General features: G+C 35.7%; 5 protein-coding genes across 6 annotated transcripts; 3 read left to right on the top strand and 2 right to left on the bottom strand.

Moving 5' to 3' along the window:
• Positions 1-1673: 1673 nt before the first annotated feature.
• LOC18597211 (hyperosmolality-gated Ca2+ permeable channel 1.2-like) lies at positions 1674-7574 on the top strand. The gene is made up of 12 exons (XM_007026099.3): positions 1674-2099; positions 2347-2676; positions 2947-3099; positions 3251-3386; positions 3991-4092; positions 4272-4391; positions 4495-4575; positions 4877-5217; positions 5302-5547; positions 6136-6460; positions 6547-6780; positions 6991-7574. The coding sequence occupies exons 2-12, from the start codon at positions 2363-2365 to the stop codon at positions 7252-7254; spliced, it is 2316 nt and encodes a 771-aa protein (XP_007026161.3). The 5' UTR covers positions 1674-2099; positions 2347-2362; the 3' UTR covers positions 7255-7574.
• A 188-nt stretch (positions 7575-7762) lies between these two features.
• Positions 7763-9580, bottom strand: LOC18597210 (uncharacterized). Its single transcript, XM_007026098.3, has one exon. The coding sequence runs from the start codon at positions 9380-9382 to the stop codon at positions 8258-8260; it is 1125 nt and encodes a 374-aa protein (XP_007026160.3). The 5' UTR covers positions 9383-9580; the 3' UTR covers positions 7763-8257.
• A 658-nt stretch (positions 9581-10238) lies between these two features.
• LOC18597209 (NAC domain-containing protein JA2-like) lies at positions 10239-11297 on the bottom strand. Its single transcript, XM_007026097.3, has 2 exons — positions 10725-11297; positions 10239-10473 (listed from the first exon to the last, which is right to left on the bottom strand). Exons 1-2 carry the CDS (start codon positions 11274-11276, stop codon positions 10417-10419), a joined length of 609 nt encoding a protein of 202 aa, XP_007026159.3. The 5' UTR covers positions 11277-11297; the 3' UTR covers positions 10239-10416.
• A 538-nt stretch (positions 11298-11835) lies between these two features.
• On the top strand, positions 11836-17271 carry LOC18597208 (lysine-specific demethylase JMJ26-like). The gene is made up of 13 exons (XM_007026095.3): positions 11836-12081; positions 12817-13370; positions 13467-13576; positions 13667-13766; positions 14069-14201; positions 14279-14342; positions 14445-15141; positions 15254-15583; positions 15896-16306; positions 16445-16517; positions 16606-16691; positions 16775-16894; positions 16981-17271. The coding sequence occupies exons 2-13, from the start codon at positions 12822-12824 to the stop codon at positions 17062-17064; spliced, it is 2757 nt and encodes a 918-aa protein (XP_007026157.3). The 5' UTR covers positions 11836-12081; positions 12817-12821; the 3' UTR covers positions 17065-17271.
• Positions 17272-19888: 2617 nt separating this feature from the next.
• On the top strand, positions 19889-27279 carry EMB2369 (tRNA synthetase class I (I, L, M and V) family protein). 2 transcript variants are annotated; one of them, XM_007026093.3, is made up of 21 exons: positions 19889-20405; positions 20722-20866; positions 20963-21019; positions 21465-21584; positions 21685-21789; positions 21912-22135; positions 22223-22289; positions 22371-22525; positions 22737-23001; positions 23116-23310; positions 23406-23485; positions 23828-23890; positions 24050-24131; positions 24579-24656; positions 24728-24829; positions 24951-25123; positions 25237-25414; positions 25664-25741; positions 26313-26444; positions 26554-26919; positions 27036-27279. In XM_007026093.3, the coding sequence occupies exons 1-20, from the start codon at positions 20005-20007 to the stop codon at positions 26794-26796; spliced, it is 2943 nt and encodes a 980-aa protein (XP_007026155.3). In that variant the 5' UTR covers positions 19889-20004; the 3' UTR covers positions 26797-26919; positions 27036-27279. The 2 variants fall into 2 exon arrangements, with proteins under 2 accessions (XP_007026155.3, XP_017979311.2); XM_018123822.2 differs by lacking the exons at positions 24951-25123; positions 25237-25414.
• Positions 27280-27547: the final 268 nt, after the last annotated feature.

Below are 27547 nucleotides of genomic sequence, written 5' to 3'. Positions count from 1 at the left end.
ATTCTCTCTATTGACCAAATTAAAAAGAAAATTCTGTCCCTTACCATATATAAATATTCTCCTTTTTTGGCTTTTAACTCTGTTTTTTTGGCCATGCATAAGGTTAAAACTTAGAATCAAAGAAAGGCAGCGTTCCACCTGACCAAACTCAAGTCATGGATTTAGAAATTTGTTGGTATTCATTTTAGAGAAAGAAAAAAAGCTGGCTCCCATTACACAGTCTTCTGACTTTAAAAAATTAATTAAATTTTCTACTTTCGTATTAAGCTAGTTATCAGCACTATATAAAATATTTTTTGATCGATTCAATTGTAAATTATGAATATCGAAAGTTAATTTAAAATTGTTTTATAAATTAATTAATATCCAAATGAAAAAAATGAATTAATTAAAGAAATCACTAATAAGCTGGCTTCCATGACACAAACTTTTGACTTAATTGAACTATGAACATAAATAATCAGCACATGTGAAAATTTTATCCTTTGAGGATGGCTAGGTATTAATTTAATTAGAAATTAAGCAAAGTAAACTGACCGCTGTTCATTTCTGAATGTGCGGCCATACGGTATTCAGCGTGGCCTCCCGTTCAAGAGTTCTAAGCTTTAGCCACGGGTTTAACGCGGCATCCACCGCAACAACACACACCTTTTCTGTGCCCAAGCACCAACCCCGTTCCTCTATTGGATAAGTTTGACAAAATCCCGTTCTTGGCCGTTAATGCATACAGTCATTTTCATTGGCGGCGTTGGCCTGCATTCGGCATCCTGCCCACCGCCGGCTTCAGGAAATTCCCAATGTTCAACTAAACATGTTTTATTGCCAGCTAATCTTAAAGTTTAAGAGGGGTAACCAAGAACACAGCAACAATGTTAAGCATTGAACTGTTAATGCAATGTTAACCAAATTTAAGTTAAAATTATCGTATTTTGTACCTTTATAAGCATGATATTTTTGTGTTTTAATTCATATATTTTATATCAATTTATATAATATGATTTGTTTATTTTGTTTATGATATATATTTATACAAATTAAATGTATTTAAAAGAATTTATGATGTTATACAAAATTTAATTTGATTTATTTAATAAATGTGTTAATTATTTTATATCAAATTATATTTTAGATTTTGAGTTGTAATAATTTAATATAGAAAATTTTGTTTGAGGATAATTCAGTGTAGGATAAATGGTTACTTTAGAATCTACGTGTCAAACTCTCAATACGACTGTGACGGTGACCCACATGACAAGAGATTTATCTCGATTTTATTTTTATTTTTTTTATTTACATAAAAAAAAAATCTCATCAACCTAAATCCTTGATGTGTCCTCTTCTTACAGTACCCACGCACCTTACGCTATATCCACGCGGCCACATCACCCAAAATCCCAATCCGACACTCGCCGACAGCCAATCCACATCAATCGCTTTAGCCATTGATTCGGATTCTCTTCAAATCTCGCTCATCCGTGACTCCACGCCCCTCCACCGCGAGTCAAAACCAAAATCTCCCTGTTCTTATACAAAGTAGCCGTTGGGAGACCCACGTGGCAGCTTGCCGACATTTAAGGCTACCATTCCCCATTAATTAAAAATAAATAAAAATAAAATCAAACCCGTCGATTTGGATACAGACAATAAAAGAAAGTGACCCAACGGACAACGTAACATCAAACCAAACCGAACAAAACGAACAGTGTAGTAACCATTTCCGGGTCCTCTTTTTGATCAGAACAAATCTTTGAAAGAAAGAAAAAGACTTCCTCGAATTATTGTAAGATATTCTACTTTTTGTTGGTTGGGCTTCTACACGATACCTGTTTCTGGCTTTAGTTTTGCTTTGGCTTCTTATCTGCTTATCTTATCGAGGAGAAAGAAAGGATTTCTTTTTGGTTTCTGGGTTTCGTGCGTTTCACTTTCCCTGGCCAAGTAGCGGAGGAATGTTCTTGCTTTGATTGAGTTCTGAAGCGATCCGAACACTTCCTAATTCAACTTCTGATCTGCAAAAACCAAGAAAGAAACTTTCTTTTGCTTTTTAGAGAGCCCAAAGATTGTTCCTTCTTTCACTCGAAGACATCGAAAAATAGGAGCAAGTGAGGATTTTTATTACTGCTTGAATGTTTGCTCCTTTTTGATGATTTGTGGTGATTGGGATTGGATTTGTTTTCCAATTTTGGCATAGTTATATGTTACTGAGTTCCTTTTTTGTTTGGAAAGTAGTTGTTTTGACTAGTGAAATGTACTTTCTTTTTATTCTTATACGGAAAAGTAGTGATTTTTTCCTGTTTAACTGTTTGATTTTGGTAGATTTCCTGATTTGGAATTACCTTGTTTATGCAGGGGATATTTTGTATAGATGGCAACTTTAGGAGATATAGGGGTTGCAGCAGGCATTAATCTGCTAAGTGCGGTTGTATTCTTTCTAGCGTTTGCCATCTTGAGGCTTCAACCTTTCAACGACAGGGTTTATTTCCCGAAATGGTATCTCAAGGGTTTAAGAAGCAGTCCTTCGGGGTCTGGAGCATTTGTGAGGAAATTTGTCAACTTGGATTTCCGTTCCTACTTGAGGTTCTTGCATTGGATGCCTGAGGCACTCAAAATGCCAGAACCCGAGCTTATTGAACACGCTGGATTGGATTCGGCTGTTTATTTGCGCATTTACTTGATAGGGTATGCTGCAAGGCCGTCTCTGTTATCTTAATTCTTCATGTTTAGCTTTACTTTATCGCTTCGTTGCTGAAATTTTTCATCTTTTTTTGGTTAAGATGATGGGAATTTTGATGAAATGCGTTAGCTAATGTTAGGCAAATTATTCACCTTTGTGGTGTTTCTTTGCTGGTCAAACTTGTTTCTATGCTGTGAAGACATGGAACCACCTTATCATTTTTCATCTTATTCTGTTGTCTTGTTCTGATTGCTCTCTTGTTATTTTGCCTGCAGGCTAAAGATTTTTGTCCCTATCGCGTTCCTTGCATGGGCAGTCTTAGTGCCAGTTAATTACACGAATAAAACATTGGAATTGCAGCTGAAGAATGTAACTTCAAGTGACATTGATAAGCTCTCGATTTCAAACATTCGACGTGGATCAGATAGGTAGGAGATATTCTGTCATTGCCAACTTCTTTTATCTTAACCTGTAATTCAGATGAACTCATTCTAGTGTTATAACATTTTTTTCCCTTTTTTCTTTCTTTTCTAAATAACTGAATATTACTGTGGAATAATATTTAATCCTGTGTTGTAGGCTTTGGACTCATATTGTAGTGGCTTATGCCTTTACCTTCTGGACATTCTATGTGTTGCTAAAGGAGTATGAGACAGTTGCTGCTATGCGGTTGCAATTTCTTGCATCAGAAAAACGCCGGCCAGACCAATTTACTGTAAGATCATTCTTTTCATTATTATTAAAATTAATTTTAAATATATACTTTTATTATTATGTATTATTTTCCATGTAATATTTGTTCTTTATCGTAAATTCGAGGAGATATGATTTCTTGTTGATTGGCTTTTCGTTCTGGAAATTCTTTGTTTAACATTTTAAGTTTGTTAGCATTGACTTGAATCTTGTTGACATAAGTGAAGTTCTTGAGAGAAGTGGGAACAACTTATCATTTATTGGATTTTTTAGGCCTTAAAATGTTGTTTATCTATGCAGAATTTGCAATTTGCCATATACTTTGAAGAAGTCAGGGATTTCCTTTATATTACTTTGTTTTATTCGAGCATAGACACATTTTTGGAAGGTGAATTTCGCTAATGATTATACTGATCTTGAGGGTTAATGATATCATTTGATAGGTGTTCTGGTTTCCAATTGTGGTTTAGTTGAATTACTGCAGTTAAACGAAGATAAATGTATTCTTCTGCTGAAAGTTAATTAAATTACAAATCTCTGAGGGGCTAGTGCTTCAACTTTGAGCAATATTATTGGATTGAGGTTTTTTATTTAAAATGCTTCTGAATGGAGTTTGATTGTTGTAGGTACTTGTTAGGAATGTACCACCAGATCCAGATGAATCTGTCAGTGAGTCTGTGGAGCATTTTTTCCTGGTCAATCACCCAGATACCTATCTTACACATCAGGTGTGTTCGTTTTGCATTTATTATAATAATAATGATAGTATCTTCTTCTAGTTTGTCAATATACTACTGCCCATACTTCCCATCCAAAGATGTCTATTATAGAACTCATTTTACGATTTATGAGGAAGGCCTTTTATGGAATTCATTTACGATATAGTTCTCCTTGAAAATATATGCAGGCGGTATGCAATGCAAACAAACTTGCTAAATTGGTGAAGAAGAGGAAAAGTAAGCAGAATTGGCTTGACTATTACCAACTGAAGTATTCCAGAAATAGTGCAAAAAGGCCTTTTATGAAGGTAACTTACTGCAGTCTTTCATTGCTTTAAGAGCTGGCCTCTTTCTGATGTTCAGCTTTGCTTTAAATTTTCTATTTCTTGATAAGCTTATTCTCTCTACCAGACTGGTTTTCTTGGGCTCCGGGGTGAAAAAGTTGATGCAATTGATCATCACATATCTGAAATTGAGAAGTTATCCAAGGAAGTAAGTATTTCTTTTTCAACTTGCACATTCTTTTGAGATTGTTTGCTATTACTTGTTCATAAGATTTAAGCCTGTTCTTATGTGCTGCATCCAAGCCTCAGTTATTTTCTAGATTGGCTTAGTTTATTGAGCCTAAGCTTTCAAAATTAGAAACAGCTGCTACCCCAAGAAGCAATATCTGTCTTTGTTGTATCAGATGATCTTCTATCGAAAATGAGTTGCTTTGCGTTATTGCATTTTGTCTTCCTCCACGTTTGTATTTCAAAGGGTGATGATGTGCATTGCTCATTTTCATATTCAGATAGCTGAAGAGAGAGAGAGGGTTAAGAAAGATCCTAAATGCATAATGCCAGCAGCATTTGTTTCCTTTAAATCTCGGTGGGGTGCAGCTGTTTGTGCTCAAACCCAACAATCCAGGAATCCAACTTTGTGGTTAACAGAGTGGGCATCTGAGCCACGTGATGTATATTGGCAAAACCTGGCAATTCCATACGTCTCACTAGCAGTTAGGAGGCTGATCATGGCTGTAGCATTCTTTTTCCTGACTTTCTTTTTCATGATCCCAATTGCATCTGTACAAGCTCTGGCCAGCATTGAGGGCCTTGAGAAAGCAGCACCATTCCTAAAGCCCCTAATTGAAATGTGAGTTCCTTTTTAGTTTCAAGTCTTGAGTCATTATTTAGATTGCATTACTATAACCATTGATTTTCCCTTTTGTCTTTGCAGAAAATTTATAAAATCGGTAATCCAAGGTTTTCTGCCTGGTATCGTATTGAAGCTTTTTCTCATTTTTCTGCCAACTATATTGATGATTATGTCCAAGTTTGAAGGATTTACATCAATATCATCTTTAGAGAGGAGATCAGCAACTAGATACTATCTTTTCAATTTAGTGAATGTATTCCTCGGCAGCGTAATTGCTGGCAGTGCACTGGAACAGCTAAACACATTTGTTAAGCAATCAGCAAATGAGTATGTATTCCATTTTCATCTTTGTATATCTGCTTCAAGTGATGCAATTGCTTTTTATGCATCCTCACGTGCTTAGTGTCAGATGATAGTGCTTTTGGTATAGATTCTCAGTTGACTGGTTCTAATGGTATTAAGTTTGGTTTCTCCATCAAAGTGGATACATTTACAAGGAAACCATCTAGCACTCAGACAGAGTATCTCAGTTACAGTTTAATTGGGTAATTACAATTTTATGCATAGAATGGGTTTCTAAATTGCATATTTCTAGATTTTTGGCAGGTGACTTATATTATTTAGCAGAAACCATATGCTAGATTTTTAAGGATTTAATTTGCACTGGGTGAAGATATTTCTTATGGAATCATTAGGAAATTCCTTTATGGACCTGAATCTTGGATGAACTTCTAAGTTTACAATTTTTTGTACCATACCTTTCAAAAGTTGGAATGTATATAATTTGTGATGGAGTTGTATATATTTAGCTGCATCAGTCTGGGTTGCATTTACTGTTCTGTTCTGTTTTTGGTGTCGAAATTTGCTTCATTACAACATAGACAGTTTTTTTTCATCTTTTTATTTTCTTTGCAGAATTCCTAAGACAATTGGTGTAGCTGTACCAATGAGAGCAACTTTTTTCATTACTTACATCATGGTCGATGGATGGGCTGGAATAGCAGCAGAGATTTTGATGCTGAAACCACTTATAATTTATCACTTGAAGAATTTTTTCTTGGTGAAAACGGAAAAGGATAGGGAGGAGGCAATGGATCCGGGAAGTTTAGGCTTCAACACCGGGGAACCTCGTATACAACTGTATTTTCTACTTGGCATGGTTTATGCTACTATCACACCTGTTCTGCTTCCTTTCATTATAGTTTTCTTTGGGCTAGCTTATGTTGTCTTCCGTCATCAGGTAAAGAACTTAGATATGGAATATTCCTTACAGTGGTAAATGAATCTTTGCTTCTGTCTGATTTTTTTTTCCCCTTGAAAATGTAGATCATTAATGTCTACAATCAAGAGTATGAGAGTGCTGCAGCATTCTGGCCTGATGTCCATGGACGCATTATAATTGCATTGCTTATCTCGCAAATCACTCTCATAGGATTGTTAAGTACAATGCAAGCTGCTCAGTCAACACCATTTCTCATTGCTCTTGCTGTCCTCACCATTTGGTTCTACAGATTCTGCAAAGCCCGATATGAACCTGCTTTTGTTAGATATCCTCTACAGGTTTGTTGTTTTGCTGGGCTATATATGTTTTAAACGATTCAATTTGTAACAAGCTTTCTCAATCTGCTATTCTTATCTCAATCATTTTCTAATGAATATGGTGAATGACTGCCACATCATAATCTATGTACATTATGTATAATGATGATTTGCTTGACCTTTGCTTTCCTTGTTATCATTGTCATTATGTTTTTTTGTTATGTGTTTCAGGAAGCAATGATGAAAGACACTTTGGAACGTGCAAGGGAACCAAACCTCAATTTGAAACCTTATCTTCATAATGCATATGTCCATCCAGTTTTCAAAGAGGAAGATGATGATGACGGCGACGACTTTATGTTTAAGTCAGAAAATGAGAGTGTGTTGGTCCCCACAAAACGCCAATCTCGAAGGAACACACCAGTGCCTAGCAGAATTAGTGGTGCATCCTCACCATCGTTGCCGGAGGCTGTTCCTGAACATTCAGAGCCCTAAATTAGGTACAAAGTACGAGTTGGTGTTGGCACTATACTGTATATTAGACTCTGAGCAACATCATGAAGTGAAGAGGGTGGCACTGTAAATAGCGGAAGAAGAGGTACCCAAAGGGACGAGTTGGTCTTTTGAGACTCTGTGAAGAGAACAAGTTGTGAATTTTGTGGCTATCAATGGAAAGAACTCCAATATTAGGCCTTTTAGAGGATGATGGAGTAAATATTGTGCAGGTTATTTGTTTGAGATTTCTTCTGATATGTTGACTAATGAATTTGCAGTAGTGCAATTAAAGGAATTTCTTAGTTTTTAAAGCCAAAGAATTACATATTTGATGTTGATCTATGGAGGTTTTGTCTAAACATAAAGAATTTTTTATGGTGATGCTTGTGTTGAACAAATGATATGGATGTGTATATATGTACACATAAATACATACAATTAATAATACAAATAGAATATCATTATTTACCATTGTTCGACTGTCTGATCACTCACGGATGAATCGATATTAATTCAAAAGGTATTAATTCATATGTGAATTTTATTAATTACCTGTGAAGGTTTCTGATTAATATGGATCAGTACATAAGGAGGCATTGCCTCCAATAAGGAAGTTACATAGAAAAGCTATGAAGTCTATAAAAGCAGCATATCCCCACCTAAGGAATTGCCTGAAAAAATCTCAGACAAGTTGCGGAGTCTATAAAAGCAGCATAACATTATTGCATCAGATACAGTCCCATATTGCAGTTGTTACCAGCATACGGGCCTGCTGTTAGTGCCCGACCAAGTATCAATGCTGCCTCTATGCCAGTTCTGTTGCGAATCTCACAGAGTACATAATCAATCTCCAGCTCCTCATCAAATCGGATCTCGATTCGAAAAAACTGATCAAGTGTAACCTCTGTGCTCGTTTAGTGATCATCGAAGACATTGTAGTTGATAAAGAGCTCATCTTCAAAGAAAGCAAAATTCAAATGAAGCCTCTGTCACCATCCATGGATCAAAAGGGAAATCCTTTACGCACTTTCATCTTTGAGGCTTCCGCCAATCGTTTGACACATTTAGCATGTTTATAAAACTCTAGCAATTCAGTGGCCACATTTTCTGGATGACATGTAACAAACGCACTCAAGAATCGACTTTCTTTCATCCTAAGTGCCCTCAACATCATTGCTCCCTTAATCTGTGGGTGAAGCTCCATGTCCTTTAGCTTCCCAGCCAATAATACCCGTGGCTTCAATACAGCTTCCAGGTTGCAGAACAACAAAAATGGGTACTGAAGCACCAGTTTTGGAGAGAGCTTCATGGTGCCCACAACAAAAGTCATGTTCCTTTGAACCTTATCAACTGATAGCGTCAAAATAAGGGGAGACCGTCCCAAAAGACTCCATACCTCGTCCTCTGAACACCCAAACTTCTCCAAGTTCGTCACTTTTTCCTGTATAGTCTCAATCCGCGAGATGCCAATGAGAGCAACCACATATTTATACATTTTGGAACCTTTTGAAACCCCTGTTTTCTTTATATATTCCATCTTCTCGTCATTAAACGAAGTCCTAGGAATCAACGTGGGCCGCGAGATGAGCATGGCAATCAAATCATTTCCGGCAATGCCCATTTCTTCATACAACGCAATGACTGGTTTGATCGTGCCGTGGAAGTCATATGTAAGAAGCGAAGGGTTCCTAACAAGGGCTTTACGCAGCACTTCTCGTGACCCGAAAAGCGTCAGGAAAAAATCAAGCCGCTCGTCGAAGCAATGATTGATACGAGAACAAAAGAAACGAGGGCGACAATTGATCATCGTAACAATGTCGGAAGCGGTGAGTCCCAAGTCACTGAGCAACTTGAGTTTGGATAAAAGGGGAGCAACTTGAGCATGGCGCAAAGCAGGCTGGCGAGAAAAGATCTGCCCTAAATCATTTTCGCTGCAACCCCATTTCCTGAAAAGTTCCGCAGAGTCCCTCGGAGGCTCTACAGCTGCTTCCGTATGGTTTTCAGCTTGGTTTTGGCATATCGTCGAATAGGTGGCGGTAATTCGAACAGCAGTGACTGTTGACAACTGATGTTTCGAGGCAGAGACAATACACCGGAGTTTGAGTAATAGATGAGCCTTGGAGAACATGTGAGACTCTTTTTTCCAATTCCAACAAAGCAAATACGTCAGAGAAGGGAGGGAGAAGAGATGAAAGATAAGCAAAAAGCCGAAAATGGGTAATGTTTCTTTGGAAGTACTGCAACAACTTTTAAAATCATTTTATTTATTTTATTAAAATATAAATTCTTAATTTTTCATTAACATTAAATTATTATATTTTTAATTCTATAAACAGTATTTTTAATTGACCTTCACAAAAACCCTTCACTGCGAAAGGAACCATAGTCTTTATCATAGCAACCGAAGGCGCAACCAAGGGTCGATGGCACTAGATAAGCTTGTCTATATTTATGTTATAATTGTACAATTAATATTATAATTTGTGAATTTTATAATATACTTCTTTTTATAAATATTTGGAATTTTTCATTGTAAATGATGGGCTCATCATTTCAGATGAATTTAAAGGGTCAGAATTTGGCCCAAGTAATTCAAAGGGTCATTGACTGAGATTCAGCCCACTAATTAATTACCAGTCAATTCTAGTGACAGGCTGAATAAAAAAGGCTTTCATTTAAAAATATATAAAAATCAAAATAATTAAGAAAATGATATATTTTTTTATTTTTTATCTAATAAATTTTAATTTTTTATTACTTTACAATTCTCACAAAATTGAAGATAATAAGTATTTAATAGTATCCAATAATTATTTTTTATATATAAAATTAATTAGTTTTTTCAATTTATAATATTCATTTATGAATTTTTTTTCCTCATTTGCTCTTCCTTAACTCCAGAAAAAGAACTTTATTTTTTAATTTTAATAAAAAATTATCATTTAAAAATTTAGCTTGAAGCTTTTAAAATTATCCAGCTCCTGACTGGTCTGGTCTCAAGCTACTACAATGGCTTCTATATAAAAGAAATGGTTGCTCTTGCTTGAACAACATTAAGACCCAGTTCATCAAATACCCCTTCAGTACTGACACCAACTTGTCCCCTCCTTTGCTGCAAGTAACTTTAACAACAAACTCTTGTTTCAGGTATCAATGCTGCCTCTACGCCGGTTTTGTTGTTGCATGTTTGTTGCGTATGGCACACAGTACATAATCAGTCTACAAGAAAAAAATTTAAATAATTAGTGCTGTCCAACTTGCATAAATGTTCTCATAATAATAATAAAATCACATATCAATGTAAAATAGTAGCAAATCATAGGCAAGCAAGACACAAAGCTATCACAAAATTCAATCTGTAAAAGCAGTGAAAAATGTACAAAACCCCCAATATCAGATTGATCATATACCTTCTAAATATATCAGATTTTATACAAGTAGGAACAACGTGGTAAAAAAAGGAAACTTACTTCGGTAGGAAGTGAGTACTCATACATCAACCAATGTCCATGACATCGCTTGACATTGTTGGAATCCTCATCTTTAATTTCAAAGACGAACAGTTTCTTGAAACCTATAGGGTTATTCTCAGAATCCATTACAGGATCGGTTCTCTGACCTTTCCATGTCCCACGACCAGCTCTTCGTTCTATCCTTTTTCCCTTACCCTTCTTCTTCAGCTTGATGAACACGTAGAACTTTTCGGCTGAGGTCCGACCGAAAATCTTCCATGGCTCCTTGTCTTCATCACCATAGATTTCACAGTCGGTGATACCTTGACAAGGTAACGCCTCTCCTTTTGCCTTGTTGGAGAGGTAGTGGAGAATCAGGTCCTCATCCGTCGGAACAAACCGATAACCCCACGGAACCATTGTCATCATTGATTCATCATAATAGTAGTCCAGGTCCGGCTCGCCATCAAGTACTGGAACCTCTGTGGTCGTTGACTGAGTATGGTACTCGATAAAGAGCTCGTCTTCGATTGAAGAAAACAAAGATTTAAGTGCAACCTCTGTCGTCATTGATGGATCGGAGAACCGCAGTCCATCAAAGAACAAGCTTTTCTCTCTTCTTAATCAAGAAACCCAGCACTGAGATATACATATATATATATATATAGAGAGAGAGAGAGAGAGAGAGAGAGAGAGAGAGATTGCATGGCTACTTACTATACAAGTAATGATTTCTTTTAATTGCCACCGAATATTCAGAACATTCCATATATTTTCCCTCCCAAAAAGGCTAATATTTAAAGCGAACTTTTATATCCTTTTATAAATAAAAACCAAATTTATCATGATTTTTAAAATTTTTGGAAATTTGAATTATACTTTTTCTTATCTTTTTTTTTTTAATTTTTAAAAATTTAAGATAAAAATTTTACTTTTGATGTATTTTATATTAATTTTTAGTATAAATTATTTTAAAATATGGATTAAAAAAAGAGAAAGGAAATCCTTAAATACAGTCATCTTTATTTCTTAATTCCGAATTTCTGACGTGTCTAATCCAAATCTTAGTTGGAATAGCGTGGTTTACTAAACAAACAGGTCGTCCACGAAGATCCACTCTCTCACAAAATCCCCAGGCCCAACGTAACTCACCTTTTACCTATTTCAATGCTCTCTATTTATAAACGTAAATTTTCGTTCTTCGGAATCATCTCGTCTGTTTGTTTTCTTTTTGTTAATTGCATTGGTCGATCGCTTTCAAAGAGATTTTTTGGTCAATCCTACTGCCAAGAATTAACCCCATTTTTTTAATCCCAGCCTGCGTGCGTTTCTCTTTGCTGGTTCTTGTTCTTCTTCTCCTGTCTTCGCCGAACAGGTCAGTCTCAGACGCTTTGATCGATACTTTTTTTTTTCCCGTTTGGTTTTCTTTAAAGAATCTCAATTTTTTCTTATTGTTTGGTATTCTCTTTTGTAATGATTTACGTGTGAAAGAATTTGAATTTGAATTTGATGTTCGAATTGATATTAATTTTCTGAATGTTGATGAATCTTAATCCACATTGATATTTCTTTTTGAATGATATTTTTGGGTTTTTAACGAATAATTCAGCTGACTTGACCTGAGTCAACGCATCTGGTTCCGTCATCTGTTTTTGTCTTATGTGAAAGGGTTCTGAGTTTTTAGGCTGGGATTTTTGATTGTTGATTTTGAGCTGGTTTATGTGTATAGTAATTCTCCAGACAATGTATATAGATATAATGCAGGAGTTTGGCTTGATAGTCACATTGAATCCATGGCTGACTTTGTTAAGTTTGTTGGTTGCTTGCTGCTTCTTTTGATTATATATAAAAAATCTATTGAGTTTAATTGCTTTTGTATCCATTGTTTTTGTTGAAAGTGGTTACTAGAAAGTATACGAGATATTTACACTTTTTCTGTGTTTTCCATTCCTTGAGTGATACTAATGAATAGTTTTTTCCGTATAAAAGAATAATAAGAATGCCAATTCTTTGAAGTTTGATTAGCATTAGTTGTATTATAGTAAGAAGAATCTTTGCTGGGTTCTGATAAAATATAATCTTGCCTTTGTTAACTTTCTTATCTCTGCAGTGAGAATGGCGGCGGTGATTGCTAAGCAAGAGCGGTTGAACTGTCATACTGGTCAAAGTATGCAGATAATTAAGGAACCCTTAAGTTCGTGGCATGCATCAAAGAAAAGAAAGCCTGTGATAGTCCACCGTGAAAATAAAAGGACAATATCTGAATGGAAGGACAATGTAGGGCAATTATCAAGACAAACGAAAAATCCATCAAAGAAGCGAAAGCTAAGTAAAGAAATTGAATTCTTAGAGGATGAGAAAATTCCTAAGAGGCATTGGAATGGAGTAGACAAGATCACTACTTCTGAGGAGGAAGATGTATCAGATGGATGGGATGAGGAAGCTATTGTGTTTATGAACGTGAAAGCACGAAGCAAAAGCAGAAATTCAAACAGTGTGATGATCAAAAAAAGCCCTAAGGAGACTAAGAAGAATAACTGTGATCCTATTGATGCTTCATTGCATTCTTCATCGTCTTTGTCATCATCATCTTCAGGGTCGTTGTCGTCACATCTGAAAAGTGATGGTAGCAGCAGTGATAGATGCACAAAGAAAAATGTTAAGGTATTTTATTTCTTTTTAATTCTAAAACTGAAATTTCTCTTTTCTTGCTTTTATAACTCTCTCAAATACTAATTATCAGAATTTTGCTTTAATCAGGCCAAGAGAGATAAGTTCAAGTGTCATCAGTGTATGACTGAAAGGAGAATTGTTGTTCCGTGCATGAAATGTGAAGACAAAGTGTATTGTATCCATTGTATCAGACAATGGTAACGTTTTTAACCTAATGGGCTTAAATATTTGACTTTTAATAATCTTAAAGTCTCTCTCATTTTTTTTTTCGGTTGTGGTGTCTACAGGTATCCCCATATACCAGAAGAAAAAATTGCAGAGCAGTGCCCTTCTTGTTGCAGGAATTGCAATTGCAGCATCTGTTTGCACTCAAGTGGATTGATTAAGGTTTATTTTTCTCTTTAAGTAACCAGAATTGAATTATGTATAGGCCGCAGGTGTATTCTTTATGACAAACTGTCTATTTAAATGGTGTGGTAAACAGATTAACCAAGATAACTAGTGTTCCTGCTAGAATACAGAGAAAGGATCTTGATATGTTAGTACAGATTTCATCAGGGTGGTGCTGTGCGTAAATGTTAATGTCTTTGCTTCTTAGGTTGTTAAACTTGATTAAAATTTTTCCTAGCATGGGCCAGGGAAATACCAAAATTTTTGTCACCTAATAATTCTTTCTTCCTAATCTACAGACATCAAAGAGGGACATCACAGATCAGGAAAAGATTAAGCATCTGAAATACTTGATTGAGTTAATGTTTCCCTTTCTGAAACAAATTTGCAAAATGCAAAATCAGGAGACAGAGGTTGAGGCTGACATTCGTGGTATGTCTTTTTCCAAACTGTGGCTGCAAGCACTCTATGAAATTCAATTAGTTTCTGATTAAAGGTTCTCTGTTTAGGGTTGCTGCCATCTGCAGTTGAAATACCAGAGAGTTTTTGTTGTAATGATGAGCGTGTCTATTGGTAAGCATTCTCTACATAAGCATACAACTTATTATGTGACTGTATCTGTTATTCACAAAATGTCATTGATCATCTCTCCACTTTTTCATCTCTTTGGAACAGTAACCACTGTGCAACTTCGATCTTTGACCTTCATCGTAGCTGCCCAAAATGTTCATATGAACTCTGTCTTAGTTGTTGTCAAGAAATTCGGGAGGGAAGCCTTTCTACCCGAGATGAAGTTGCATATCAATACAGGAACAGAGGTTACAATTATATTCATGGTGGAGACCCTTTACCAGAATCTTATCTTCATGAATCAGCTAAGGCTCAGTCTGAGCCATCACTTCAGTGGAAAGCCAATAATGATGGAAGTATTACTTGTCCTCCAAGAGAAATGGGTGGTTGTGGTGATTGCAGATTGGAGCTTAAACGAATCCTTCCAGTGGGATGGATATCAAATTTGGAAGCAAAGGGAGGGGAAATGTTGAGCATCTGCAAAACTAGACAAGGAATATTGAAGGATGAATGTACAGTATCAGGAAGAGAGACATTACAGAGGGTGGCCTCTAGAGAAGGATCTAACGACAATTGCTTATATTCTCCAACTTCAAGTGACATTCAAGGGGAAGACCTTTCTCACTTTCAAATGCACTGGGCCAGAGGTGAACCGGTTATTGTTCAGAATGCTCTTGCAAATTCAACTGGTTTAAGCTGGGAACCAATGGTCACGTGGCGTGCTTTATGTGAAAAAGTGGATTCAGATAGTAGTTTGGATATGTCTGAAGTTAAGGCTATTGATTGTCTAGCTGGCTGTGAGGTTAGTTCTGTTCTCCCCTCCCAGCTTTTAGACCACTTACTTTTTCTTTCTCAAGCATTCTTTTATGGCTAGGTTAGGTTTGAAGTCTGATTTTGTCAATATATGTATACAGGTGGAAATTAATACGCGTCAATTTTTCAAAGGCTATATGGAAGGGAGAAGATATGATAACTTCTGGCCTGAGATGCTCAAGTTAAAGGACTGGCCCCCATCTAATGAGTTTGAGGATCTTTTACCTCGGCATTGTGATGAGTTTATTAGTGCATTGCCATTTCAAGAATACAGTGATCCTAGGTCCGGTATCCTTAACCTTGCTGTGAAGTTGCCACCAGGCGTCCTGAAACCAGACTTGGGGCCAAAAACATATATTGCTTATGGGATTGCAGAGGAGCTTGGAAGAGGGGACTCTGTGACGAAGCTTCATTGTGACATGTCAGATGCGGTATGCCTTAATCAGCCACAAAATCTAGTAGCCTAAGATTATACTCATTATTTTTTGCTTTTATCCTTGCACATGTATTTGCATGTTGGTCATACGAATGAGTTTCAGTTATACAATTGTCTATCAATTGTATGAGTAAAAGTATGAGGTTGCCTCATGTTGCGACTGTTCAGATATAGGAATATATAGGTTGATTATCTTCTTAGAACTTCTTCACTTACTGTCTCTTCATACACTGCTTTGTTTTCTACCTCAATGCAACTACTTGTTATTACATCTAATGACCTTTTTTTTTATTATCAATTGGTGTAGGTAAACATTTTGACACATATTGCAGATGTAGCCTTAAGCAAAGAGCAACTTGCTGCAATAGAAGAATTGAAAATGAAACACAAGGCACAGGATGAAAAGGAACATTTAGAGAGAGAGAGATTAGACAAGCATCCAATTAAAGAAGGCCTTGATGCAGAAAGTAGTGATCTGGAAAATAAGATGGATGCCCCGGAAATCAGAGATCAGAAAGATCACTACTCTGATAATAACATACTTGATGCCTCCCCAGATGAACTTGGAGCTAGAATTCCAGGTCTCTACACCAGCAGAAAGGAGACAGGTGGTGCCCTGTGGGACATTTTTAGGAGGGAGGATGTTCCTAAACTGGAGGCTTATCTTAGGAAGCACTCTAAAGAATTCAGGCATACCTATTGCTCCCCAGTTGAACAGGTAATTTATAAGCATCTAACTAAGATTTTTCTTTTAGTTAGCAGCTCTTATCCTTCCTTAAGAAGGCTGAGATTTCCTGTCCCCTCTTAGACTTTCCTCAAATGCTCTGCAATTGTTAATGGTTGTGTTTATGACTAGGTAATCCATCCAATTCACGACCAATCATTTTACCTAACTATGGAGCACAAAAGGAAACTGAAGGAGGAATTTGGTTAGTACAAGAAATGCACCTTCATGTTTAAATATAAAACCTCATTGACTCTCTGGGTTCCTTATATGAATGATTTTGTGCTGTCTAGGAGTTGAGCCATGGACGTTTGAACAACATCTTGGGGAAGCTGTTTTTATTCCTGCTGGATGTCCACACCAAGTTAGAAATCTGAAGGTATTAATACATTCATATATCCTCATTATATGTTCTCATACAACTCTGTTTGCAGTCTCTCATCGTTGTTTGTGTTTCCGCAGTCATGCACAAAAGTTGCTGTGGACTTCGTGTCCCCGGAGAATATCAAGGAGTGCCTGCGTTTAACTGAGGAGTTCCGCCAGCTTCCCAAGAACCATAGAGCCAGAGAAGACAAACTTGAGGTACATCCTTTCATCGGTGTTATTACACTTTTGCTGTCTTTGATCTCTATTATTTCTCTTGCTAAACCTCATTTCCATGTAAGCAGATCAAGAAAATGATAATTTATGGAGTAGAACGAGCTATCAAAGAACTAGAAGAACTGGTATCAACTCCGAATTCAGCCCTTTGAGAGCTTCTCCAACCTGCAACAATCCGACTTGGCCTTATGTTGGTCGAGTAACAAAGACTATCTGGGTCGGATACTAGCTTTTGTAAGCTTATGGGCTCATATCTTTTTGTCGTGCCCCGGGCATAAGTTTTTGAAAATTCGACTCTCGAAACAAACCTAATAGTAAATTTTTTGGGCACTTGGAGTAAGTAAATATAATTTTTTTCAGCTTTCATGCTGCTATTTATTTACTCGTGACCATCCTGACACGAGTTTTAAACTTCACAAGCGAGTTAATCATAACATAATAGATATTCAACAACCCTTTAACTCAATTGTAAAATTTTTAAATTTATAATTAAATTTAAATAAGATATTATTCTATATACAAGAATTTCCAACTTCACAAATGAAAAATAAATAGCATAGTGGACATTTGACAATCCTTTAACTCGCCTATTCTCGCTTGTAAAAGTTCTCACTCGTTTATATGTCAAATTTTTTGAAAATATTTCGAATTTAAAGTAAGAAAATATCAATAAAGAAAGATTCAAGTGCAATACCTATAACAAAAATCATTAAAATATTAATAATATATAATTTTTATGCGTAGGTATGTAGTCATCATTAAATATCAAATAAGTGGTACAAAAATACTTTAATGTTAATAGCATATAAATTTTATGTATGTATAGGTATGTAGTGTGTTCATATTTGTATATCAACACCATCAAATATCAAATAAGTGGTACAAAAATACTTAGATATTAATAAAATATAAATTTTATGTCTGTACGTATGTGTAGGTATGTACTTTGTATGCATACATATGTATCAGCAATACCATAGTACGAAAATATTTAAAAATTAATAATATTTAAATTTTATGTTTGTATATACATGTATGCATATATCTGTATTATGCAACAAGATACAAAAATATTTAAATATTAATAATATACACTTTTCGTTAATTAGGGGAAAAGGATTCAAATCCTATTCTTTAGATAGAAAATCATGCACCAACCAATGAATCAAATGCTCAAATGTATATATATATATATATTTTATAATTGGATGACGAGATTCAAACCCTGCTCTCTAGGCAAAGGATCATGCACCAATCAATGAGCCAAATGTTCAAGTACCGTATATACTTAAATATTAATAATATATAAAAATTTTATGTTTGTATTATGTGTAGATATGTACCTGTATACATATATGTGTATCTTTGTCACCATCAAATATCAAATAAGTGATACAATAATAATTAAATAAAAATAATATTTAAATTTTGTTTGCATGTATGTGTGTACGTATTTGCATATATGTGCATCATTGTTATTATCAAATATAAAATAAACGACACTTTCACCTAATCAAGTAATACATAACTTATTTTTAGATCAAAATATTGCAAATTTCTAAGAAAAAATTTCATGGATTCATCATGAAAATTCATGTAATCTTAAAAGGAAATTAGAAAGAAATTAAAATAGTGAAAACAACATTACAAAAGTACAAAGCAAGCAAATTAAAATCTTTCAAAAGAATATATGATCTCTTTGTTTAAAAAATAAGATTCGAATCTCCTTCTCTAATTTAAAAAAAAAATTAAAAAGCATAAAACTTACCTTTTCAACATTTCCAAACCCTATACAAAGAGAACACTACTCTTTTTCCTCCTTAGCTCCCATGAAAGGTCTTAGATCTCTAACCTACTCATTCTAAGGTTTAGATACAAAATAATAAAGGGTTGGAAGCCCTTTTATATGCAAATAATCATTGGTTAGGGTTTTTATGATTTTATGAGATGACAAAATTACCCTTCTTTTTAGAATCCTACTAGGTTGTTTGCAATATTCCTATATTCAAGGAGTATGATACAAGTAATTGAGTTCTACCAAAGATAAAAATCCCAAGCTATTGTATTCATAAAGGTTTCTTATTGCTTAATTTACTTTTTAAATTTAAAGTAATTCTTGTATAAAATTATAATCATATTTATAAAAAAGATAAAAAATAGTATATTTATATCAAAATAATATGTTCCTGTTATATTTACTTATACTGACTTGCGATTCTTTTCTTAAGAGATCTTTAATAATTAAAGTCAAATCTGAATTAACATTTTGTTTATATGTTTCCATTCGAATCACCTCTACAACAGTTTGTTTGTCCATAGCCAATATCACTTTAAAACATCCCTTATCCCATGTCATTGACAAACCTTAATGAATACCCTATAATTATGCTTAATATGCATAACAATTTATGAGTGTGACCAAGAAAATTGCATTTTCAATTTTCAAAGTAATCACCAAGGACGCCTTTGATGGTATGAAGCCCGATGAGCTCTACGACTAGGGTTGAGTAGTACCCAATCTTGAGAGGGAAAAAAGTGAAAAAAAGGTAAGAACAATATAGAAGAGCATAAAGGGACATGGTTGAAGTAAAGGGATTGAATAATAAAATCTCTTGAAGTTTGTCTATTTATGTAATTAAGTTTTTATTTTTTATTATATTCAAATAAGTCCTTATCATTTGATTTTGTCATTCATTACTTTATATTTTATTTCGACCAAAAAAAAAACTGATTAAAATGGTAGTATTGCCACAATTTAAAGGTGAATTCTTGTAATTCAGCCCTTATATGAAAAGAAAAAAAAAATTCAGCCCTTATTATGTAATTTAAAAATCTTTAAACGAGCCCGATCCAATGGAAATACGGGCTGGGCTTTTTATGATTAGAAACAGAGCCCGTGCTAGCCCAGAAAATTCTGCCTGAAGATGTTGAGGCCCAAATCAAAACAAGAGCAACGAGAATAAGAACAACCACCAATCAGTTTAACCGCCAACATTATCCCGATTCTGTTCCCTCTTTCAACCCTTTGCCACTCTTCAATCTTCTTCTTCTTCTTTGCTCCTCTTCCTGGAACCTTGATTTATGACCAGAAAATGAACATAACCCATGCTAAAGTTCAACCATTCCCTCGCTCTCCTCCTCTTCACCACCCTACATTAATCTTTTCCAGCGGTCAAAAACTTCCATTTCCAAGAAAATTCATCACCGCCCACATTGGAAGGTCATCGTCTTTTGCTTCCATTCTCTGTAAGAAACATACCCTTTTAGCCCATGGTTGTTTTGGTGTTAGTAGAAGTAGGATCAGGAGCTCAGTGAGTGAAGTTGAAGAGGAGCAAAAACAGAAGTCAGTGGTGGTGAAAAGGGCATATCCTTTTAACGAAATTGAGCCCAAATGGCAGCGTTATTGGGAGGAAAACCGAACCTTCCGTACACCAGACGATGTTGACACTTCTAAACCCAAATATTATGTCCTTGACATGTTCCCTTATCCCAGGTGCTTTGTTATCTATTTTTATAGTCGTTTTATTTGTACTATTTTCAAAAAATTTGGTGGTCTCTATTTTTTACTTCCCAAGACTTGTGAATTTAAAACACTTTTGGCAATAACCCATTTTTATTTAGTACAGTTTATGTTTGTGCAGTTTAGTTGATTGAATTTCATAGTTTTGAGTTCCTTTGACAAATATGCTGGGTTTTGGGAACTGCGTCGTTTGAGAGTTGCATTCTGTTTACTGGTCCCTTTTTGTCCTTTTTGTTTGGTTGTTCTGAGTGAAGCCTTGTGGTAAAAGTTTTGGATGGAAATGATGCAGTGGAGCTGGGTTACATGTTGGGCATCCACTGGGTTATACTGCCACAGATATTCTTGCGAGGTTCAAACGCATGCAGGGTTACAATGTGTTACATCCTATGGGATGGGATGCTTTTGGTTTGCCTGCTGAGCAATATGCAATTGAGGTTTGAGTTGAAATCATGATATTTGATTTTCAACATTTTGCAATGTCATGATTTTTTTTTTTAGTTTATTAATTGTTTTCATAATGTGGTTCGCAGACTGGAACTCACCCAAAACTCACAACATTGAGGAACATTAACCGCTTTCGTTCCCAGGTTATTACTCTTTATTATTTGTACTTGGAGACCAAATGTATGTGAAATTGTATGACGAATTGCTTTTAGTAGAGATTCTAAAAGTCACATCTTTATGTTTCATCTTGGTTAGCTTCAATGGTTATTTCCCATCAACTAGATTTGGAGAGAGGATTTAATAATGTATTTATTAAAAGAAAAAGAATGATAATGTGTGGTCATAGTCCTCCCACTTCCAGAGAGTTATAAATACAATCCATTTAAGAAGCTTCCCCGTTGGTCATTTGCAGCCCTTTTGCCATTATTGGATAGCACCATCCTTAGAGGTTATAATTGTCTTCATAATATGTAGCTTGTTTGTCTGCCAATTTCTGATCACCTTAGATAGTTAGTTTGATAGCTCTGCCAATTTTGCAATCATCTTTGTGGTTAGCTTGAACCTCTTACGCTAATTATTTACTTGCAGCTTAAATTATTGGGTTTCTCATATGACTGGGATCGTGAAATATCCACCATAGAACCAGAGTACTATAAATGGACCCAATGGATCTTTCTTCAGTTGTTAAAGAGAGGATTGGCCTATCAGGTTTTGCTTATGACTAGTTCCGAGTTCATTATTCCTATTATTAATTTTGTACATCCTCACCAAAAGCCCGGTCTGTTGGTTGGTCAAATTCTGAGCTCAGGCTGAAGTACCGGTTAATTGGTGCCCAGCTCTTGGTACTGTCCTTGCAAATGAGGAGGTTGTGGATGGTGTGAGTGAGCGTGGGGGTCATCCTGTTATCAGAAAGGTATGTTAGTTTAATCATTTGTGTGCTGGGTGGCCCATATTCCCAAGTTAAAATACTTTTCTTATTCCCAATTTTTGTGAATGTTTTATAATTTTACAGTGTCATTGTTTATTACCAAGCAGCCAATGCAGCAATGGATGCTGAAAATTACTGCTTATGCCGATCGTCTTCTTGAAGATTTGGATGAACTTGACTGGCCTGAAAGTATCAAAGAAATGCAAAGGAACTGGATAGGGAGGTCAGAGGGCGCTGAAATGGAATTTTATGTTCTTGACAGTGATGGAAGGGAAACAGACATGAAAATTACTGTCTATACTACCAGGCCTGATACCATCTTTGGTGCAACGTACTTCTCGCACTCTATTCCTATGTGTCTTTATTTCAATAATAGTTTTTGGAGAATGATCTATTCTTACCAGTTGTCTGTATGCAGATATTTAGTTGTGGCACCAGAGTATACCCTGTTGTCATCAATAGTATCCGCAAAACAGAGCGAAAGTGTATGTTACTGTTTCTTTGCTACCCTGTATTTTTCTTTTAGTAATTTTGGTAACTTGAAGACAATGAATCTTACAACACAGGTGGAGGAATACAAAGACATTGCCTCGAGAAAGAGTGATCTTGAGAGGACTGAACTTCAGAAGGAGAAAACTGGAGTCTTTGGTGGTTGCTATGCCAAAAATCCAGCAAATGGGGAACCAATTCCAATATGGGTTGCAGATTACGTGTTGGGAAGGTGTGTTTTACTTGATTCCCCATTTCATATGTTTTTATGACTGTTATCAGTTGGTTGACGCATTTATGCTGTCCATCTGTCTGTTTTGTCTAGAACAGAATCTGTGTCAGTTGATTACTTGATATTTATGCAAATTAGATAATCAAACTGTTAGTAAGTATTTGGGGATTTTATCAATATGCAAGAAACATACATATTTTTGTTTGTGCAGTTATGGAACAGGAGCAATTATGGCTGTACCTGCACATGATACTCGTGACCATGAGTTTGCCTCAAAGTATACTATTCCAATCAAATGGGTTGTGACACCCAATGTTGGAAGTTGCATTGAGTCTGGGAAGGCTTATTCAGGAGAAGGCATTGTTATAAATTCTTCCAACATGATGGTGGGCCTTGACATCAATGGTTTTTCTAGCAAAGAAGCTGCTCACAAAGTTATAGAGTGGGCTGAGAAAACTGGAAATGGGAAGAAAAAGGTGCCTTTTCTTGGTCACTTGAAACTTGTTTGTCAGTGAAAGCCAGGGATTTGATTGTAATTATGCATAATTTATGACGTTCTTTGCTTAAACAGTTAGACTTTTATCTGTTAGGTGAACTACAAGTTGAGGGACTGGCTTTTTGCTCGGCAACGTTATTGGGGAGAACCTATCCCAGTCATCTTCTTGGCTGATAGTGGTGAGAGCATTCCGGTTCTTGAAACTGAGCTGCCCCTTACCCTTCCTGAATTGGATGATTTTACTCCAACTGGAACAGGGGAACCACCGCTGTCCAAAGCAGTGTCATGGGTACATCTTACTTCTTGGTTCTGTTTTTCCTATCCTTTATTTGTACTAGCGATATGCTTAGTCATGCGTTAATCAGATTCATTCATCTATCTCAGGTTAAAACCATAGATCCTTCATCTGGGAAACCAGCTACACGAGAAACTAACACCATGCCACAATGGGCTGGTTCTTGCTGGTAAAGTACCTGTTATTACCATCTGTAGTTCCATTTTATAATTAAACTACCTCTGCAGTAGTTGCCTCTTCTACCCTTTTTTCTTTTCTTCTTGGAAACATTGAGATCCTTCACATGAAGAGGTAAATAAGATAAATGAAAGAAGAATATCATTTTGAAGAATAAAGGTCATCTAAAAGTTAAAGTTGAGGAATACGACACAGGTCAGTTGGGAATCTCTGTTGACATGTAAGAGAATTCTTTTGTTGGCTTCATGTAGAAATTAATGTAGTCTTTAATTGTTCAAATTCATATGAGTTAGTGGAAATATTGAGCCCTCATACCGTTTCCATCTTTGTTCAGGTACTATTTGAGATTCATGGACCCCAAAAACTCCAAAGAATTAGTCGATAAGGCAAAAGAAATGTAAGATTGTCTTTTGATATGATTAATTTAAGTAGAAAATTTTCTTAAGAAATTTAAGTTTTCTTTGTTAGGTATTTGTAAAGAACCTAAGAAAGTTTTTTTGTGTGCATTTTATTGCCTTGGTTTCTTTGCTTTCCTTAAATATATCTCTACATTCAGGTATTGGAGCCCAGTTGATATCTATGTTGGTGGTGCTGAGCATGCTGTTCTCCATTTACTTTACTCAAGGTTCTGGCACAAGGTTAGTCTGTATTCTGTCTTTTCTGTAAATTATGTGCATAAAGTTTGCAATGGGATTGCCATGGGCCACTTTTACATGTAGAACTGTCTATGGAACATGATTTAGCATGTGTTTTTGTTGTATTTCCAATGCATGTTACTATCTTAAATGAAAATCATGTCTACCTTATGGAAAGACAGTCAGGATTGCTATTAATTCTGATTGTTTTGGGCTAGCATAGGGTCCAATTTAACATATTTAGAGCCTAAACCTAAAAGATGGGGTGTCTTTAAGCTTAGTGCTCCCGAGCCAGGGTATTGCTGTCTTATATGGCTGGCAGATTCCGGTAGGGATCCAGCAAGGCACGCAGTACTAACTCGATTCTGGGCTGTGTAAGAGTGGGAGCAAAACTGTCTAATTTTATTTCTACATGTTACTGATACTTCTGTATTTAATTCTATGTATCAGGTTCTGTATGACATTGGTGTCGTATCGACTAAAGAGCCTTTCAAATGTGTCATAAACCAGGGAATTATTCTTGGGGAAGTAAGTATACTTGCTTGTGCATAGTAAAGTGAAAATTCCATTTGAAGCGTATCTCATGGTTGGAGTGGCAGGTTCAATATGTGGCTTGCAAAGGCACAGATGGAAACTATATATCTGCAGACTCGGCTAATGAGTTGGGTGAACACTTTCAAGAAATCATTCCTGAGGAAAGAGTATGTTCTTTGACACGTTTTGCTATGAATTGCTTTCTATTTTTATTCATTTACTAGTATCAAAGTTAGGCTTATCAATTCTGGCATTTCATCTTGTCATATTTGGTGAATCCTTATGTAGGTTGTGAAGTCTGGGGAATATTTTGTGTTGAAAGATAACCCGAACATTTGTTTGATTGCACGTGCTCATAAAATGAGTAAAAGTAGGGGAAATGTCGTCAATCCTGATGATGTCGTTGCTGAATATGGTGCAGATTCTCTTAGATTATATGAAATGTTCATGGGACCATTTCGGTAATCATTGGTTGAATTTATTTTAGTATATTTTAATCATTATTTATAAAGATGGAAACCAACAAAGATGCCTTCTTGACATACTTGTGCATTTTATTGCATAATGCTTATAGAGACTCAAAAACATGGAATACTAGTGGCATTGAAGGAGTCCATCGTTTTTTGGGAAGAACTTGGAGGCTAATTGTTGGCTCACCTTTACCTCATGGTATGTTTAGAGATGGAACTATGGTTACTGATGAGGAACCTACCATGGAACAGCTTCGTGCTCTCCATAAATGCATAGCTAAGGTTATCTTCTACACACTATGACTTTGTCGTATCTGCAAAGAAATATGCACTAGCTGCAGGACTAAAGGTGGTTTATAATGTGCTCAAAGCCTTTGAGTAAATTAACCCAGGAATTTGTCCAGATTAGGTCATATTTGTCAATGTGCCCATTAAGGGTATTTCATCAGTTTAGGAGTGCACAAGTAACATGAATTTTGACACCTAAGATTCCTTATTAGCTTCTGACTGATGATTAATTTTTGTTCACAGGTTACAGAGGAAATTGAAGGGACAAGGTTCAACACTGGAATTTCTGCAATGATGGAGTTCATTAATGCAGCATATAAGGTTTTATTTCATTGTACAATTGGAGCTTGATGTTTTTTATTGTCTCTTTCTTGATTATCTAAATGGTACAAGGCAGAGCTTATACTGGTTTTAGTACACATGGAATGAATGACATGAATACTTTAATAATGTTGGAAGTCCTCTTTTGAGTCTGGAGGAGGTTCATTTTAGAAAGCTCTTCCTCCCTGGGTTTCCTTTTCTTAATGAGCTTGATATGCAATTGCTTAGGAATAGTTTTTTGTTGGCTTTTAAATACCTTGTGATATCATTGGGGGTAGTCAGGTTTATGTTAAACCTAGAATGTGCAATCTATCGTTCTGTAGTGAAGTTGAACATGCTTGTGATCTACCTACATAAGTTGTTTAGGTACTACTTCGCAAAAGCTCACACTTATGGGCAAAGCATTGGAAAATTTTCTTTAATTTGTGTTTAATTACATCCTGTTAAACCACGTTTTGTGTGATGTCTGGAAGACTGCCTCTTCCATTATTTACCAGGTTTTTGTTTGTTGCTTGACTTTGTTCATTCACGATCTGATTTTTTGTTTGTTTTTTGGTCTTCACATCTTTAGTGGGATAAACATCCGAAATCCATTATCGAAGCATTTGTCTTGTTGCTTTCACCATATACACCTCACATGGCCGAGGAGCTTTGGTCTCGCCTTGGTCATCAAGATTCAATAGCATATGCGCCCTTCCCTAAGGTATAATTTCTGTCCCAAGTTATATTCACAGCTTATCTTTGTAGGGTCGCTTCCTGTAGGACAGTGGGGGTGTGATCACCTCATAATCTCGTTCATGCTCCGATGACAGGCTGATCCTACATACTTGAAGGAATCAATCATTGTCCTACCGGTCCAGATAAATGGCAAGACTAGGGGTACAATTCAGGTTGAAAAAGGATGTTCAGAGGAGGATGCTTTCACATTAGCTTCACAAGACGAGAAACTCTCAAAGTATCTCGATGGGAAACCTATCAAAAAGAAAATCTTTGTTCCTGGAAAGATCTTAAATGTTATCTTGGATCGTCAAAACGTCAAGGTGGGCGTCCAATAATCCTCACAGGCATGTGCCCCACATTTTTAGGTGCAGAGAAACAGCTCTGAGTTCACATTGTCATTTTGCTGTTCCAACTTGGCATCTACCCTGCAAACAGAATGCAAATGTCAAAAAGTAGAGGTGCGAGTGCTTTATGTCTTTAATCAAATTCTCCATTGTTGCACACGAGAGAAGTCAGAAAAAGAAACAGATTGCATTTGCACTAGCTTTGAACATTTTTACCTTCTACTTTTCAGGAAACAGCTCCCTGGAGGATTGTCTGCTTGTAAGAAGTTACCGGCTGTGGCAAAAGGCTTATAATTGTACCTGTATCTTTGGGTTGGGCATCCATGTATATAATCAACAAGTGATCTTTAAATTGTATGTCCCAGAAATTTTGTAGACAAAAATAAATTGAAAATCACATGTTTGTATCATACTCTTGGTACATTAACTTGTAAAGTATTATCAGTTTTAGTTTCACAGTTTTATCCCACAAAATATGTCTCATAGGTTGAAAATAATATAAATATTTAAATATTTAATGTATTTTAGTATTTTAATATATAGTAGATATGAGATTCACAATTTTTTTTTTTAAATTGTGACACAGGACATAAATCATAGAGGGTCCTTTGAACCTTCAAGATTTTTTATCTGAATTTGTTATTTTAAAATATGAGGTTTAATCTTAGAAGCAAACTACACATAATCTCTTAAGTATTTGAATTATTTTTCGATGTATTTTTATTTTTTATATTAAAAAGTA

This window comes from Theobroma cacao, chromosome 6 (genome assembly GCF_053813885.1).
Source record: "Theobroma cacao isolate CCN51 chromosome 6, ASM5381388v1, whole genome shotgun sequence".
NCBI classification, from domain to species: Eukaryota; Viridiplantae; Streptophyta; class Magnoliopsida; order Malvales; family Malvaceae; genus Theobroma; species Theobroma cacao.
The sequence above is the reverse complement of the archived record's forward strand: the minus strand, read 5'-3'. Positions and strand labels throughout refer to the sequence as shown.

Coding starts and splice junctions, on each gene's coding strand:
- LOC18597211 (XM_007026099.3), top strand. CDS start 2,363: ATGGCAACTTTAGGAGATATAGGGGTTGCAGCAGGCATTAATCTGCTA. Junction 5,548..6,135: donor GTTAAGCAATCAGCAAATGA/GTATGTATTCCA, acceptor TTTTCTTTGCAG/AATTCCTAAGACAATTGGTG. Junction 6,461..6,546: donor ATGTTGTCTTCCGTCATCAG/GTAAAGAACTTA, acceptor TTGAAAATGTAG/ATCATTAATGTCTACAATCA.
- LOC18597210 (XM_007026098.3), bottom strand. CDS start 9,382: ATGTTCTCCAAGGCTCATCTATTACTCAAACTCCGGTGTATTGTCTCT.
- LOC18597209 (XM_007026097.3), bottom strand. CDS start 11,276: ATGACGACAGAGGTTGCACTTAAATCTTTGTTTTCTTCAATCGAAGAC. Junction 10,474..10,724: donor AGTACTCACTTCCTACCGAA/GTAAGTTTCCTT, acceptor TTTTTCTTGTAG/ACTGATTATGTACTGTGTGC.
- LOC18597208 (XM_007026095.3), top strand. CDS start 12,822: ATGGCGGCGGTGATTGCTAAGCAAGAGCGGTTGAACTGTCATACTGGT. Junction 15,142..15,253: donor ATTGTCTAGCTGGCTGTGAG/GTTAGTTCTGTT, acceptor ATATGTATACAG/GTGGAAATTAATACGCGTCA. Junction 15,584..15,895: donor ATTGTGACATGTCAGATGCG/GTATGCCTTAAT, acceptor CAATTGGTGTAG/GTAAACATTTTGACACATAT.
- EMB2369 (XM_007026093.3), top strand. CDS start 20,005: ATGAACATAACCCATGCTAAAGTTCAACCATTCCCTCGCTCTCCTCCT. Junction 20,867..20,962: donor CTGAGCAATATGCAATTGAG/GTTTGAGTTGAA, acceptor TGTGGTTCGCAG/ACTGGAACTCACCCAAAACT. Junction 23,486..23,827: donor CAATGGGCTGGTTCTTGCTG/GTAAAGTACCTG, acceptor ATCTTTGTTCAG/GTACTATTTGAGATTCATGG.